The sequence below is a fragment of the Rhinoderma darwinii genome, chromosome 3 (assembly GCF_050947455.1).
Source record: "Rhinoderma darwinii isolate aRhiDar2 chromosome 3, aRhiDar2.hap1, whole genome shotgun sequence".
Taxonomy (NCBI): domain Eukaryota; kingdom Metazoa; phylum Chordata; class Amphibia; order Anura; family Rhinodermatidae; genus Rhinoderma; species Rhinoderma darwinii.
In genome coordinates, this window is record NC_134689.1 from 156,436,566 (window position 1) to 156,453,807 (window position 17,242).

The 17,242-nt window shown below is 41.5% G+C and overlaps 1 protein-coding gene across 1 annotated transcript in view; it reads left to right on the forward strand.

Moving 5' to 3' along the window:
- The window catches only part of CCT2 (chaperonin containing TCP1 subunit 2), a 28,706-nt gene extending 13,706 nt beyond the window's left edge, over positions 1–15,000 (forward strand). Inside the window, exons 6-16 of the mRNA XM_075856939.1 lie at positions 457–569; positions 3,483–3,685; positions 4,284–4,384; positions 4,470–4,597; positions 5,034–5,137; positions 6,361–6,480; positions 7,428–7,556; positions 7,641–7,744; positions 11,014–11,113; positions 12,120–12,261; positions 14,465–15,000. Of these exons, the coding sequence (XP_075713054.1) occupies positions 457–569; positions 3,483–3,685; positions 4,284–4,384; positions 4,470–4,597; positions 5,034–5,137; positions 6,361–6,480; positions 7,428–7,556; positions 7,641–7,744; positions 11,014–11,113; positions 12,120–12,261; positions 14,465–14,495 (1,275 nt within the window). The 3' untranslated portion in view covers positions 14,496–15,000. The remainder of the gene's footprint in view (positions 1–456; positions 570–3,482; positions 3,686–4,283; positions 4,385–4,469; positions 4,598–5,033; positions 5,138–6,360; positions 6,481–7,427; positions 7,557–7,640; positions 7,745–11,013; positions 11,114–12,119; positions 12,262–14,464) is intronic.
- Positions 15,001–17,242: the final 2,242 nt, after the last annotated feature.

Here is a 17,242-nt window from a genome sequence, read left to right on the forward strand (position 1 = left end):
CCCATAGAGCTGTATGGAGCAGCAGTGCCAATTCTTGACCACCACTCCATAAAACTCCTTCTCACTTCAGCCTCCCTGGTGGGGAGGGAAAAACATGGATTGCACTACCAGGGATATAACATTTATTGCATATTTTTTTGGACAGGTGATAAATGTTAACTACTGGAACGCTCCTTTAAGTAGCAATTCTAGCTATTGATAGAAGTTAAAGGCTGCCCGTACAGGCAGCGGCAGGGCTATGGTAGTGTGACGCAGGAATAAAAACTGCCGTTTCGCCCTTGCGCTTTTGTACAGGTGATGTATATTCAAACCAGGTGCTTTATCAGAACAAGTCGCTCTGCTGTAAATTGCAGAGTGGCCGCTGTGTGGACAGGCCCTGAAAGGGTTAAAAAGTTACTCTTGCACCAGGTGAACGCAGCAGTAATTAATTTTTTTCATTTGTTGCCTGCGTTTCAGGAAGCTGAGCTTTTGATTGCCAAGAAGATTCATCCTCAAACTATAATTTCTGGTTGGAGACAAGCTACTCATGTTGCCAGGGAAGCGCTTTTTAAAGCCACATTGGATCATGGGTGAGTTATCAAATGTATCTAATTCTATTCACACCTAGACATGTAAATCCAAGAACTTAAAGGGGTTGTCCGGACACAGCGTTTTTTTCACACAGATGGCCTATTTATAGGATAGTACTTTTTTGATCCCGCAGCACTCTGTGTTTCAAGGGTGCATGAGTAGGCTCACACGCCAATGTATAAAAATGGGAACTCCGCACTCCAAGGTATTATGTAATAAGTGATATTTTATTTTACATATAGAGAAAAGTAGTAATCCAAAATTGGTTTAAAGTTTTGGTCTATACATCCGACCTTCTTCAGACACTGATCATGTCTGTGGATTTGGATATGTGGCGTTTGCACCATTATCTTACAGCGACCAAAGTCGCAAGCGCCGCAAATCCATATCCACGGACGTAATCCGTGTCTGAAGAAGGTCGGCTGTATAGACTGAAATGTTAAACCAATTTTGGATTACTACTCCTCGCTATTTACAGCATAGGTCATCAGTATATGATCGTGGGGGTCTGACACCGACCTCGCACTGATCAGCTGTTCGTGCTGGCTCCAGGCGCCGGATGTCCATGCCAGAAGCAGATGGCTTCGGTCACAATATAGCGGCCATCCTGCAGTACTGCTCCTATTCAAGTGAATAGGAGCAGAATTGCAGCACGGCTGCTATACAATGTATGGAGCCATCTGCCCCTGACAGCGGCCACTGCATAACATCTAGTGCCCAGAGGCAGCCGTAACAACTGATCGGTGTGGGAGTTGGACCCCCACCTTGGGTCATTGGTATAAAAAAAACTCCTCATGCCTTAATAACTCCTTTTTTTTTAAAGGGGTTTTCCTACAGTCATTATCACCTATCCACGGGATAGGTGATCATTTTCTGATAGTTGGGGACCCCACTGCTGGGACCACTATGAATTGTGAGCACAGGGTTCCCAAGCCCCCAGTGGAATGGAACAATGGAGGAGTGAATTGGAGTTACAGAACAGGTAGAAGTCACCGGCGCCACTGACTTTGAGGGCCTCCTCTACGGAAAAGAAGCACCCTGACTGGTGCTTGCCCATCTTCAAGAGAACCATGCTCTTTCCCTTCCAGGAGGATTTGGTTTCCAAGTGGGCTGTATTTCCCTTGGTGGATCATGCGGTGTCAAGACTGTCCAAGAGTACTACTTTTCGCCTGTCAGATGTGGCATTTCTTAGTGATTCTCTTGATAAGAGATTGGATTCTCTATCCCAATCTGCCGTTGTGGCGGCAGGTTTCGCCTTGTACCGAGCATTTGTCTCCTACTAGCTCAGAAAAGCTTGCTCTGTCTTGGCTAAACTGTTTTACCAGGGCGTTGCAGAAAGAGTTTGGCAGGAGGACCAGACCGATATGGTCAGGCCTCTCGCTGTAAACGCCCTGGCCATACCTTGGGAAGGGTTCTCTCTCCTGTATCTATTCCTTCCCCTACTGCTTCTTCCCAGGATTCTCAAGCAGGCCAAGGCAGAGGGCATTTCAGTTATACTGGTAGTCCCTCACTGGCCTCACCAGCCCTGGTACATTGACCTAGTAAATCTACTTGCTGCCCCATGGCGCCTTCTGAAGTTACACGACCCACTTTTCCAAGGTCCGATCTACTACCTCAGTTTCTTTTAACGACATGGCTGTTGAAGCCAGGGTTCTGCACCCTGGGATCTCAACCTGGTTTTGGGAGCTCCCCAGGCCTTCCCTTTCTAGCTATTATGGGATATTTCTTTCCTGGAAGATTGCCTTCCTTGGGGAGTTTCTTCCAACAGGGGTTTTGGAAGTGGCGGTGCTATTCTGTAAGTCTCCCTTCCTGGTAATCCACAGATCTAAGGTAGCATTTTGACCCCTCCCAACCTTTCTCCTGAAGGTGGTTTCTGCCTTCCACATCAATGAGCACATTTGTTCTGCCTCCTTTCTGTCCCACCCGTGTGATCGGGCACTTCATTGTCTTAATGTGGATAGAGTAATCTAACTTGTAGCGACTGAATCCTTTGGATTCTGTGTGATATCCTATGGGCCGCACAAGGCTTTGGCTGCGTCCAAGGCTCCCATTGCTGCTTGTATTAGGTCTGTGATCCTGGAATTCTATCGTTCCAAAGTCAAGGTTCCTCTCTCTGGTTACTGCCCATTCCACAAAGGCTCTCTGAAGCTCTGTGTCGCCCAACCCATGATGCCCAACCCATGAAGCACAGAGGTTTGCAAGGCTGCTATCTGGGCTTTGGTGCATGCCTTCACAAAGTTTTACCAAATTTATGCTGTGACTTACTCTGATGCCAGTCTGGGTCGCAAGGTACTCCAAGCTGCTGTGTGATCGGCGGGTTGCATGGTAGGTACCTTTTGCCCACCCTCTGGGACTGCTTTAGGATGTCCCATGGTTCTTTGTCCTCAATAATATTAGCGAGAAAATACCATTTAACATGGCAAATACATTTTGTGCCTACTGTAATAAATAAAAAAAAATCATATTCATTGGGGGAATCCAAACCCGCCCTCTTTTGTTTTCCCCCTGGGATCGAGGCTTTTTGAGTGTTTTTTGGGGTACTGTTTTTTGTTAAGTTTCTCCCAGGACGATACATGTGCGGTTTACTTTCTCCTGCTTTTTTTTCTTACAAACTAGCTCAATGTAGTTTGGAAAGGGTTTGGCCTGACTCGGTGGAGCCAACACCCTTTTTGTACCTGGTGTCAGCCTTCTAGTGGCAAGGGTCTTTACCGATTGGTGCTGTCACCCCAGTGAATTCAAAAAGAAAGGAATTTTGTTATGAGTAAAAAAAAAACTAATTTTTAGAGGATTGGGAGCAAACCCATTGATGCAGAAGTGCGCATTGGTAGAATGTCTAATCACAGGTGCACACAATGTGATGTATATGTTGCCTTTATTTTGGTGTTCTGATGCCATTTTCAAATATTCCACAGAAATGATCAAGAGAAGTTCGAGGCTGATCTTTTGAATATTTCAAGAACAACATTGTCTTCTAAGCTCCTTACTCACCATAAAGATCATTTTGCAAAACTAGCTGTGGAAGCTGTCCTGAGGCTGAAGGGTTCTGGGAATCTGGAAGCAATCCATGTTATTAAGAAGTTAGGAGGAAGTTTAACAGAGTCTTATTTGGATGAAGGTATTACATCTTGCCATGCATATAAATGTAAAATATGGATACGAAGGCTTTTATCGTTGCAGTGCTTTTTGGGGATGACCCACTTTTGGTTAACTTTGTAATTTGCACACCGTTACACTTTACCAAACTTGGTGCATTTAGCCATAACAAGCATGTGGGTCACTGGTTTCCTTTTCCAGCGGGCCTCAGAAATGAGAGCTGGAATTAGATTGGTTGCTATAGATAACACTTACCTCACGCTAATTTAGATAAATCTGCCCCTGTGAGTTCTAAATTTCTTACTTGAAGTTGGCGTTTACGGAAGGCTTAACTTTAGATAAGTACACTGAACACGCTCTGTGATTTACCAGCCAACTGATTTTACTACTGATTTTTTATTTTTTTTTTGCAGCATGCAGTAAAGTACGCCTGCTTTAACTGTGTGACAAAAATGCGATATGAACCTAGCCTTGCCCAGTATTTATATTGTGCCAACAAATTTCACAGCACTGTGCAAAGCCTATTCTCACATCCCTTTCTCTCCCTAGTGTGCTGACCTCCCTTTTTTTTTATTTATTTTTTTATAAAAAGTAATGTTGTTTTTTTTGTGTTTTTTTAGGTTTTCTGCTGGACAAGAAAATTGGAGTAAACCAACCAAAACGTATTGAAAATGCAAAAATACTTATTGCAAATACTGGAATGGACACCGACAAAATTAAGGTTGGTGTTTCTATCTTGTATTAATCCCATTCACCTCTTACCTTGATTGCAGTCTTTTGCGTCTAACAAATTATATATTATGCAGATTTTTGGCTCAAGGGTACGTGTGGACTCTACTGCAAAGGTGGCCGAGATTGAGTTGGCAGAGAAAGAGAAGATGAAGGAGAAAGTAGAGCGCATTCTTAAGCACGGGATCAACTGTTTTATTAACAGGTAGGGACTATGGTGTGTGAGACGCTAATTGCATTGTTTACCAGTATTATCGAAGGTCTGAGGAGGAGTTCTAAAATGTAATATTCTATAAATGTCTGGTTGGATCCCATCGCTGGTATCTCTCTTTCACTAAAACGACTTTAGTTCCTACCGGCAGTGCTCTGCTTCAATTAGAAGACATGAGGTTGTCGTGGGCTGATCTTGTGTCTTGGTCTCCTAAGTGAAGCGGAGTGCAGAAGCTGGTAGACCTTTTCCTTTTTAAGTAATTTCTGATCGGTCAATATATACTGATAGAGCTCATGAAGCTGCAGGGGGCTCTAATTCTGGACTGCCCCACCAGAGTTCAGTTGAAGCTGGGGTGGCCGCACTCCTCCTCAGCCAGCTGTATGCATGAAAACGTTTGATGCTCTTGTGTTTTTCATTAATCTTTGTTTAGACAACTGATTTATAACTACCCGGAGCAGCTGTTTGCCACCGCTGGAGTCATGGCTATAGAACATGCAGATTTTGTTGGAGTTGAGCGTTTGGCTCTTGTTACAGGTATTGTGCCCCTATTTATTAATTTTTTTTCACGTTTATTGAAACTGACACAAAGGGAAATTGGGGTGATTATTGGTACACAATTTTAAGCCACTGCCGCCGCAGCCCTTTTTCAGGTTTTCATTTTCGTTTTTTCCTCCCCACATTCCAAAAGCCATAACTTCTTTATTTTTCCGTCTATATAGTCCTATGAGGGCTTGATTTTTGTGGGACGAGTTGTAGTTTTTCGTAGCACCATTTATTGTGCCATGTAATGTACTAGGAAACGGGGAAAAAATTATTTGTGGGGTAGAAAATGAAAAAAACAGCGATTCCTCCATGTTTTTTTGCGCGTCGTTTTTACGGAATTCACTGTGCAATTAAAACAACATGTTAACTTATTCTGCGGGTCAATACGTTTACGCCGATACCAAATATATATAGTTTTTTTTCTATATTTTACTACTTTTACAAGTAAAAACCTAAGTGTAAAAAAAGAAAATTTGTGTTGGCAAATTCCGACTCATAACTTTTTTTATTTTTTATTTTTCCGTCAATTAAGTGATATGAGGGCTTATTTTTTGCGGGATAAGCTGTAGTTTTTAATAATATAATTTTGGTGTACAAAACTTTTTATTTCATTTTTTGTAGGAGGTGCAGGTGTTGTGAGTTGCAGGTGTTGAGCACTTTCCCCACACACTGATGTTAAGCGTTTACCATCGCTGTGTGGGGAAAATAGTCAGTGCCTGCAACTTATGATGCTGCTAATAATATTGTGACATAAGAGATGCTAGTAATGGTATACATAGCAGCACCGAGATAATCCCTCCTGTGTGTAATCACTCAGTTGTTGATGCCCCAAAAAAAGAAAATCCTGTACTGCGCTCTGCAGCTACATGCTGATAATCGCTCCCTGGCTGCAGCGCATGCCCAGGAGCCGCCCTATTCACTTCTATGGAGCAGTAGAGAGCTGGCCAAGCCGGTAGCTAGTATGTATGCTCTGCATCTATGTGCTCCCAAGGTCCTGGCCAAAACTCTTCAGAAGCGAACCAGTAGCATCTGCGCAAAGAAAGGGACCAGACCATGATTTTTCCAAAACTAGTTAGAATAGAAAAAAAAACCTTTACAAACATAGTTCATTTTTAAGGGACAGATTTAAAGGTGACCTTTTAAGTAGATTGAGCAGGACCGTTCAGTTCAGGACAGTTCTTGGTTTTCTAATTTGAGGTAGTCTTTTGCTTCAGGTGGAGAGATAGCATCTACTTTTGATCATCCGGAGTTAGTGAAACTTGGAAACTGTAAACTTATTGAAGAAGTAATGATTGGAGAAGATAAGCTGATTCACTTTTCTGGTGTTGCCATGGGTAAGTAATATCTCTTTCCCTTCTACCTAGAGATTTATTTTTTACGGATTTACAACCTTATAGAATGTTCTACTGCCCTAGGAATGTGGGTTTGGATTATATTGGACTATACAATAAAATTAATCTGGGGATCTATATTGATTTCCCTGCCAGATACTTTTGTTAATTTATTGGTAAGCCACTCATAATAGAAGAAAATCTGTTGAATTTAAAGGGGTGTTCTGGTTATTAAGAATTCTAAGCAATTTTCACCTATCCACAGGATAAGTGATAACTTCTAGATCAGTGGGGGGTCAGGGGCCCGAGTCCCCTGTTCAAATGGAGTGTTGGTCCAGCATGCGCACTACCTTTCTATTCAGGGTCTTTGTGACGGACGGAGATAGTAGAGTGCAGCGCTCGGCTAACTTAGTCCGTTTCGTAGTGCGCATGTTCAACCACTGCTCTATTCAAACGATGGGCCTGGAGACGGCTTCCTCCTCCCTGTGCTGGCGATCAGTGGGGGTCCCAGATGAAAATTGCTTATAACTACATGACCAGAGTATAAATTGTCTGGGATACTTTTTATAATTTTTTTTTTTCGTGTAAGGCCTTTTGTTCACAGCTGTATTATGCCTCCGTTTTGAACAAAGCCGTAATAGTATTCCCGTAGAGGTGCATGGGGACCCTACTTTAACTCTGTATACCCCTCTTTTTATATGGAGGTTTTTGCTACCTAATTCTACACAAATCAAACAGAAAAAAACTTGTGGCGTGCTACATCAGATACCATATGGACAGCTGTTTTACGGATTGATTTTTCATGGTGTAACTCTTGTAAAAACCACATGGCACATGACCAATAGGTTTACTGGCCCACCTAATGATTCCCTCAATTTATACCTAGTTTGTATGTGCGCAATATTTGGCTTCTTAGTAAAGAAATGGGTTTCTTTTCTTTGACATTCCAGGAGAGGCTTGCACGATTGTTCTTCGTGGTGCAACACAGCAGATTTTGGATGAAGCTGAGAGGTCCCTCCATGATGCACTCTGTGTACTAGCTCAGACTGTAAAAGACACTAGAACGGTTTATGGAGGAGGTACTTGAATGTTGTATTTTTGTTTTTCGCTTTTGTTAACCATTTCAGAGATGTTCCTAATGCTAACTGCTGTAAACTTTTTAGGTTGCTCTGAGATGTTGATGGCCCATGCTGTGACAGATCTTGCTAACAGAACACCAGGGAAAGAGTCTGTGGCAATGGAATCTTTTTCCAAAGCACTACAAATGGTAAGTGGAACAACACTTCTAGCTGTTGAGTTATTCCTGCCATTGGTGCGCTAAAAGTTGTTTCTTCATCACGGCTAGATTCTAGAATCCTGCTTCTTGATCTCTGGGATGACAGTGTACATGTTCACTTTGACTATATATATATGTATATGTGTGTGTGTGTGTGTATATACAGTGCGCACCAAAAGTTCCGGAACACCCTCATAACTTTTGAATGGCTCGTGGAGGGTTGAAATTTGGTGGGATTTAATGGGGTCATAAAATATAACAGTTAATGCAAAAATAACCACAAAATACGCCACTCTTGGGGGCAGTGGGGTGGGCGGGGGCAGCAAAATCTGTGTGCGTGTCCAACCAAAGCAAGACCAAGGACGTGTATTAGTACAAACATAACAATTACTGTATTAAATCAAATGTTCGAACTGATGTCCTTCAACAACTTGACAGTGTCCTAAGCGAACGTAAAATGTGCCGCAGCTGGTCTAAGTTTGCCATCCTAGTCTCAGACTTTACTTTTTAAATACCCCCAGTAAAAAAAAAAGTCCAATGGGGTCAGATCTGGTGATCTCGGTTGCCATTCTATCGGGCCTCTTCTACCAATCCATTGATCAGGAAAACTATCGTTCAGAAGATTTCGAGCTCGCAGAGAAAAATGAGCTGGAGCTCCATCCTGCTGATGCCAAACATTGCGGAAAGCTTCTCCAGCAATATTTTGAATAGCCGGTATCACTTGGTTTCTTAGCAAATTGCAGTAATTTTCTGCATTTATGTTTCCTTCAATGAAAAACGGTCCTATAATATGATTGAGCAATATTCCGGCCCAAACGTTAACCTTCTGAGGATACTGGGTATGACTGTCTCTCATCCAATGTGGATTTTTGTCTGCCCAATACATCATGTTCTGTCGATTTACAGAACCGTTTAGTTCAAACGTAGCTTCATCCGAAAAACCGGTCCAGTTGAAAGTCTGATGATTATCATCAAATCGTGTCATCATTGTATCGCAAAATTCCACTCTTCTGTCAATCATCTTCTGATAGCTCCTGAACTAGATGTATTTTATAAGGATGATAATGATACCTCTTCAGAATTCGAGACACATGTATGAGGATTATCATGTACAGTGAGCAGAACTAGCATGTTTGGGTCTTCCAGATCTTGGTGCTTCTTTAATTGAACCGGTTATTTCGAAACGATGAACAGTTCTTTTAACAGTTGACAATGAAATTGGATCACGGATAGGATAAGTGGCATTGAATAAAGCCGCTACTTCTCGGTAGGATCTTATTTTTTCTTCGCCATACCCTCTTAGCAATAAAGTGATCCTTTCCGTTTCGGTCAAATGCATTTTGTTATATGACAATAGAAATGTACAAAAATGAAAATTACTCTCCGAATTAGCGCTCTCTGAAATTCACAAGCGACTACCGAAATGTGTACACATGAAATCATGTTACAATCGTAGACATGGTCCATTTTGTATCGCCGAGGCCGATTGTAATAATACGTAATTTAAAGTCACCTTGATGTGACATTCCCAAGCTCGCACACGCCCACGCACATTTAGGATTTTACCCGTGCGGTACATTTTGGGTAATGCTAACACTGGCGGTAGCCGATAATGAATATGTTAAAGTTAAATATCTCAGTGAAAAAAAATCCTATCTCAAAATCAATTGCAGCATTGTTTTCGTATTGAAAGAGCTTTCAAATGAGGCCGCTCACCCCACTGCCCCCAAGGGGGTGGGGGTGTTTTTGTTTTTTTTTGGGCGTTAACTGGTAGATTTTATGACCCCATTAAATCCCACCAAATTTCAACCCTCTACCTCCAGCTGTTCAAAAGTTATGTGGGTGTTCCGGAAGTGTGTGTAGAAAAAAGCAGCACTTCAGAGAGTTCAAGTATCACGGTGCTATGCGTCCTTGACCGTCGTCCACACGGTCCTAAATTGGATACACAAACGAGGAAATAGACGCAGCACTCCATTCAGCAGCACTAAAATGTGAGCAAAAATAGTGATTTATTCAATGAAATGCAGATATGCGACGTTTCTGTCCAGCCTAGGGCCTTTCTCAAGCATAGGAATACCATTAAAGGGAATGTGTCGCTAGAAATTATTATTTTGTTTTTTTTTTCAGTTAAATAATTAGTATATAAGTGACATTGTTTTAATTTTTTTCACAAGTCACGAAATATTATTAATTAGGTTCTAATTTATATAATTTCCATGTGTTGGCCACTAGAGGGAGCAGTTCCCAAAATTGCAGCATGGTCACTGTGCTAAAGCAACCTCATTGATTTATGCTGCAAATTTGGGGTGGACACACTCTCTCTCTAGTGTCCTCACACAATCCCCCCTCCCTTATTCTGGCTAGTGCCAGGAGAAGGAGGGGTTTCAATGTATTCAAACCTCCTACACACTGTGCCGCCATTTTCTGAGCGACTGCACAGTGGTATGAGGTTCTACACATCATACACTAACCTAAATTACCTGCTCCTGCCGCCGCCTCTGCTCGTCTAGCAAGTTCTTGCCGCCTACGCTCCTTTACTTGCGCCTTCGCTTCGTTGAACATATGGCCGGAAGCTGCGGCCGGAAGTCGTCATCTTACTGTCCGGCAGCGGCTTCCGTTCCACATGAAAATGGCGCCGGATTTCGTTCTGGTCTGTGTGGGAACTGCGCATGCACCCGTCATTGTAGTGGGATTTGCTAAAGTGTACTGCTGCTTTCTATCGAATATATATCTGTGTGTGTGTGCGTGTGGTAAGTTGCTTCACGCAGCGGGTTTTTTCCTGGCATCTTTTTAATTTTGCTGCAGATTTTCCATCTGGATTTGCGGGCAGAAAGTCTGCAGCGGTAGACTGTTGCAGGCAAGTGGATGAGATTTCATTAACCTGATCCACATTCTGCTGCACATTTTCTGCATGGAACTCAGAGCCTTTTTCAGATTTTCAAATCCACAGCATGCTCATTCTGTACTGGATGTTCATTGTGGATTTCACCCTTTTCAATATAGAAGGGCTGAAATCCACTGCAAATCCTATGCAGAAATGCTACAACAAATCGTGCGTGCGCGCCCTCACACTACAATGTTCTCTTTTTCTTTTGAAAGAAACGCAGCAAAATCTGCAGCTGTGCCACATATTGAACAACTCATGTCTGTTCGGTTACCTTAGCAGTGTTTAGTATGAAAAAATAAGAATTTATTGTGTTGTACGTTCGTTATGAAAGTAGTGCTGACTTATTGTGTGTTTGTTATTTTTTTCTTTATAGCTTCCAACTATTATAGCAGACAATGCTGGTTATGACAGTGCTGACCTGGTGTCCCAGCTCAGAGCAGCTCACAGTGAAGGAAAGTCAAACTATGGACTTGGTATGTACTGACCTGTTGAAGTATTGTAAGTGTAGCCAGCAATTAAATAATTCTTACTATTGATTAGTTGACCTTAATGGAAGACCGACACAGGTTTGTAAGAATGAGGGGAAACAAATAATCTGCCGGGATACATTTAGTATAATTCTTTTATTTCTCAGTTTTGATTTAAATAGGATTAAAGGAAAGGAGGATATTAACATTTTTTTATTTACATTTTGGGTGGGGGGGGGGGGGGGTGTTTTTTGTTTTTTATGACATTTTCCGGACAATTTCAGTGATGCCAAATATATTTTTCTAATGTTTTAGTACTTTTGGAAAGTAAGTCAACGCGTATGTATGTCTGTGTGTGTTTTTCTGATTTGAACAAGCTATATGTGAGCTGTTTTTTTATTTTTTTAGTGTATGGCAGTTACGGAAAAAGCGAAGCATGCGTGCTACGCTGTTTCCGTAACTACCATTTCGTTCTATGGGAATTACGCAAACCGGGTAGCTCAGCGGAGCTACGCTGTTTTCTTCTTCTTGGTCGGGAATCGCACAAGTCAGCTGGAGCACAGAGCGGGAGAACGCGGTTTATGGGGCCCAGTTTTACAGATGGGTGCGGGTCCCAGAGGAGCATCTATCTGACCTTTATGGTATATCCAAAGGATGTGCCATACGTGTCCCTGATGGGGAAAACCCCTTTAAGGCCCCCTGCATATGCTGCAGATTTGTTGCAGAAATCCATACACAGCCGGAAAAAGCCCATTCAGATGAATGGAGCAGATTTTCATTTGCAAAAAATTCTGCAACAAAATGTGCCGCATGTGTTTTTCATTGTTTTTAATTCTTTTGCAAACCCAACATTAATAGTTTAGATCTGTTACCCTCCACTACAAAGACATAGGAACATGATATTGCATAATATGGCTTAAGTTTTCATAGGTGTCTGAGGGTTGGTTTGGAACGTTTTTTTTTTAAAACCATATTGTAATTATTTATATCCCATATTCTTTCTGCTTGTCAGATATGAGAAATGGAATTATAGGAGATATGGGAGAGTTGGGTATCACCGAAAGCTTCCAGGTGAAGAGACAAGTCTTGCTGAGTGCAGCTGAGGCTGCTGAAGTCATCCTGCGCGTGGACAACATTATTAGAGCTGCGCCAAGGTAACTGCTATGTGCGATACATAGTCTTACACTGTAGGACAAGATGTGGTCTGAAGATCTGTTATGATTTGTGTGACCACAACTATATGGTTTTCAAATAGCTTTGTTGGGTCATCTATATGTAATTCAGTATCAAATTCACAGGCTTTCTGGCTCCATTTATTATCATTATTTGTTGCCCCTTAAAAGTGGGTATTATGGCTATTATTGGAGCTAACAAGTTGTCCATTTCTTGTGTATTCTGGAACTGGACCACAGGAATTTTCCAAACATTAAATATCTTTGGGTGTATATGAAGCTTGTCATTTCATAACCGCTTCCTATTGAACGATCTGCTCTTGAGTGGTATGAATGTGGGGCTAGTCTGCTTCCAGCTTTACAGTGGACATGCCCTCTAAAGGGAATGTAAACGAGTTGTGGTTGGAATGAGTTTGCTGCACACACCACAACCTTTAAAGCTATACTACTCGTCTGGCATCCATAGTAAATAAAAAAAGAAATTAGCCCTCACCACCACATGCCCTGGTTGTTCAGTGACTGTCGCTGGATTTCTTTCTTCTCTTTACACCTACTATGTGATAGTTGGCACAGCTTTAGCAGAAAACTGAGCCTTTCTGACAAAGTTGTGCTTTGCCTATATACTCTAATAGCAGTATACAATGGGCCTCATTTAACATAACCGCACATGTCCTTACCAAACACCTCAGTAAACATTTTCAGGGCTAAAGCAAACTACAGTCTTGCTAAACTCATATTAACTAGTAAAATGGTCACTAACTGCATTAATCCGTAGCACAAGCAAATATAAGAAGCTTTGCAATATATCGTATTAGAGAAAAATGGCTGAGATCAGGTTACATGCTGTCCATAGAAGTCTATGAAAACAAAAAAGAAAAGGTCACGACCATATAATTAATAAAGGATTTTTTGTATTTTTTCAATGTCAAATACACACATGCAAACAGACAACATTGAACAAGATAAAATAGCATAACCCTCGCAGGATAAAAGATGGAATCCAAACACGAATGCAGCGGGAACACCCAGATAGTAATCCGGTCACACGATCCCCCAAAATGCTAAAGTGCATGAGTAGTACGTTTTTAGACAGGTAATCGGTATGAGACTTTTGCACAGGGGTTGACGAAGCCTCAGCGAAACGCGCGTCTGGTTCAGCAGCGGACCCCCGGTCTTGATCTCCCGGCTATTCCCGTACTTTGCAGTTGTAGGTATATTGCTGCTCAAATGTGTTTGTTCGATTGTACTTACATTTATTTAGGTTTATGTACCAATCTGTGCAAAAGTCTCATACCTACTACCTGTTTAAAAACTTACTACTCATGCACTTTAGCATTTTGGGGGATCGTGTGACCGGATTACTATCTGGGTGTTCCCGCTGCATTCGCGTTTGGATCCATCTTTTATCCTGCGAGGGTTATGCTATTTTATCTTGTTCAATGTTGTCTGTTTGCATGTGTGTATTTGACATTAATAAAGGATTTTTTGTATTTTTTCAATTATATGGTCGTGACCTTTTCTTCTTATTTGGTTTGATCCATCAGTCACTAGGACCACTGGTATATTTGGTGTTATTGCTCGGTTGGCCATAGAAGTCTATGGAAAGAAGAGGGAGCATAGTAAGAGACAGAGACACAGGCACTGCTGCAGATTCTAGTATGTGTTTTATTTCACCCCAGTGCTGGATTCTCGGTTACACTGCTCTTTACTGCTGTATAATGTCCTCCATTTTCTGCTGCTTAGGAAAGTATGCTACAAAGATTGGGGAACAGGATGTTCCTTTTGTGTGCAGTGTATGGCATACATGATAGCAGTTAGGCTCTACTCACTAGCTCACAGAAAACTGAGAATTAGAGAGCCTGCAGAGGAGAAAACTGCAAAATAATGCCTCATATAATTGCCAGAAATAGTTATTCCTCATGTACATACATGATGGCTTATTCTAAATAGTCACCTGAAAGGTTCGGTGCGCCTTAAATTTCATGGTCTACTAAAATTCTGCAATCAGCTGAATAAGTAAACAACTGAAATCCTGGTCACATTTGCTGATATGGGACATCTGATGTTTGTTGCTTATGCAGTATTTTCTCTTTGAAGTTTTTTGATGATTGATTTAATGTCTTCTCCGTTTATTGTTTTTTTTTCTTCAAACCTTGACACTTGTGTTTGTTTCTCTTTTATAAAGGAAACGCGTTCCTGATCATCACCCCTGTTAAAATTTCATCTGACAGCAGATTATGAAGCAGACTGCACTTGGATGCTTTTTGATGAACCAAGCAGAGAGGCTGTATGATTGTCATCTTGGCACTTGGGGATTGCATCCACACTGGTGGTTTATTTATTGTTATACGGAAACTTTTCTTTTTCTTAAAAATAAAAAAGTTCATATGAAAATATTGCTTATTGAGCAAATCTATAAGGGTACAATTACTTTACAAAGATACAATTAAACCACAGGCTTCTCTTCCAATGTGGGTACATTAGTCAAAGTTTACGATGATGGGGGGAAAAAAAACAAAAGGAAAAAACTTCACAATTATTTTCTAGTCTCGCTGACTATATAAGCATGTTGTATAGGATTTCAACATTGGGTTTTGTTCGGTTACATAGTTTAATCAAAACCCTAAAGTAAACCAGAAAAGAATGGCTTCATTCTACATGTAGTAGTGTTAGTATGTACAATCTGATGGCGTATGCAACAAATAAACAACTTCTCAATTACATGTGTCTGAGTGACGTCAATATCTTAGACACTTTCTCATCTCTTCATACAATCTAATTGAAGGGTGAGCGTTTTCAGTTTACAGTTGGGAGGGGTTACAGTAAGTTAAAGGAGGGGGCTTGGTTTAGGCTACATACTTTTTTGTGTACAGAGTTTGGTCATTTTGTTAGTAGGACTCCAAGTTACCAGTAGTAGTACAAACCGTGGTACCAGCCGGCTGAACCTCAGTGGCGCATAGTAGAAGGCTTTTTGTGTGGCAGAAGGAATCTTACAGTTTACTCATACAATATACCATTGTCCCAATGTTCTATATAAACACATAGCAGCAGTGTTTACGGGATTCACACTGTATTTGTGCTGTGATTTGAAGCGCTACATAAACACATCTGGAAAAACACATGCATTTTTGAAAAAGCCTATGCGTTTGTAAAACATACGAGTATTAAAAAAACTAAGCCTATGACCATAAAATTCAACATTCAGATTAAAGCTGAAACATTTAAAAAACAGATGCATTTAATTTGGCAGCATTTGAAAACACAACCGAAAAAAACCCAGTATATTGTGAATCCAGCCTCATAGTGTGACATCCATTAGGTTTCTGCAGAGGCTGCGCCTCCGCTTTTGCCTGGTTTAGTGATACATCCCCCCCCCCCCCCCCCACATAGCTAGAATGACTGACTTGCTGTTCAGGGTGTGGTGAAAGCTTGAGTGATATCACGCTCATATCAAAACCTAACTAGTAAGATTTGTTGTTCACAAACCTGGAAAAGGTGGCTGAGTGATACTCTCTTTACTGTAGCATAGTTTTCGCAGATTTGCCTTTCAGGATCCTGGGAAAGCTGGGCAAAAACTATGAAGCTGTAATATAGACAGGTGAATAATCTACCTAAAGAAATCCTCCTTGCTTCCAAGATGTACCATATCTAGAAAGATTTGCCTTTCAGGAAACTGGGAAAACTGAGTGACTTGCACAATGTAGGGGGTGGGGGTGTTTACAAGTGCCAATTTCTCAGCAGTTCTGCATTTCTGAAAAAAAAATAAAGTCAGGAAAATACATTTCTACAATTTTTTACAATTATAAAAAATTTATATAAACACAAATTTCAGCTGGTCCTCTGCCTGTGGACTCCACAACTTCTGCCCATGTCACTGTCCATTTATGGACTCTAAAATATCCTGCTAGACGCTGCGTTGACTCTGGACTTGATATAACACAGTGGACCAACACCGTTGCTCAGTGGACCAAAGTCCTGTTTTAAGATGTAAGTAAATTCTGCATTTCATTAGGAAATCAAGGTCCCCTAGTCCGGAGGAAGAGTGGAGAGGCATCAATCCAAGTTGCTTGCGATCCAGTGTGAAGTTTCCACAGTCAGTGATGGTTTGGGGAGCCATGCCATCTGCTGGTGTTGGTCCACTGTGTTATATCAAGTCCAGAGTCAACGCAGCCGTCCACCAGGAAATTTTAGAGCACTTCATGCTTCACTCTGCTGACAAGCTTTATGGAGATGCTGATTTCATTTTCCAGCAGGACTTGGCATCTGCCCACACTGTGAAAAGTACCAATGCCTGTTATAATAACCACAGTGTCACCGTGCCTGATTGGCCAGCAAACTCGCCTGACCTAAACCCCATAGAGAATCTATGGGGTATTGTCAAGAGGAAGATGAGACACCAGACCCAACAATGCAGGCGAGCTGAAGGCCACTATCAAAGCAACCTGGGCTTCCATAACACCTCAGCAGTGCCACAGGCTGATCGCCTCCATGCCACGCCGCATTCATGCAGTAATTCATGCAAAAGGGGCCCGTCCAAGTATTGAGGGCATATACTGTACATACTTTTCAGTAGGCCAACATTTTGGTATTAAAAATCATTTTTGAAACTGGGCTTATATAATATTCTAATTTTTTGAGACACTAACTTTTGGGTTTTCATTAACTGTTAGCCATAATTATCAACATTAACACCTTAACGACCGGTGCTTAGTCTACAGCGATGTATTTTGGCGTAGCTGTAGAATAGGCTGATTAGCGCTACTGTGAGCGCTCTTGCTCTAAGCAGAAGCTGTAGCTTACAACTCCTGATTTTAGAGCAGCCTACTGAATACAGCTGGGGACGAAAAACATTCCAACCCCAGCTGATTAAAGAGGCTCTGTCACCAGATTATAAGTGCCCTATCTCCTACATAATCTGATCGGCCCTGTAATGTAGATAAGTGTGTTTTATTTTGAAAAACGA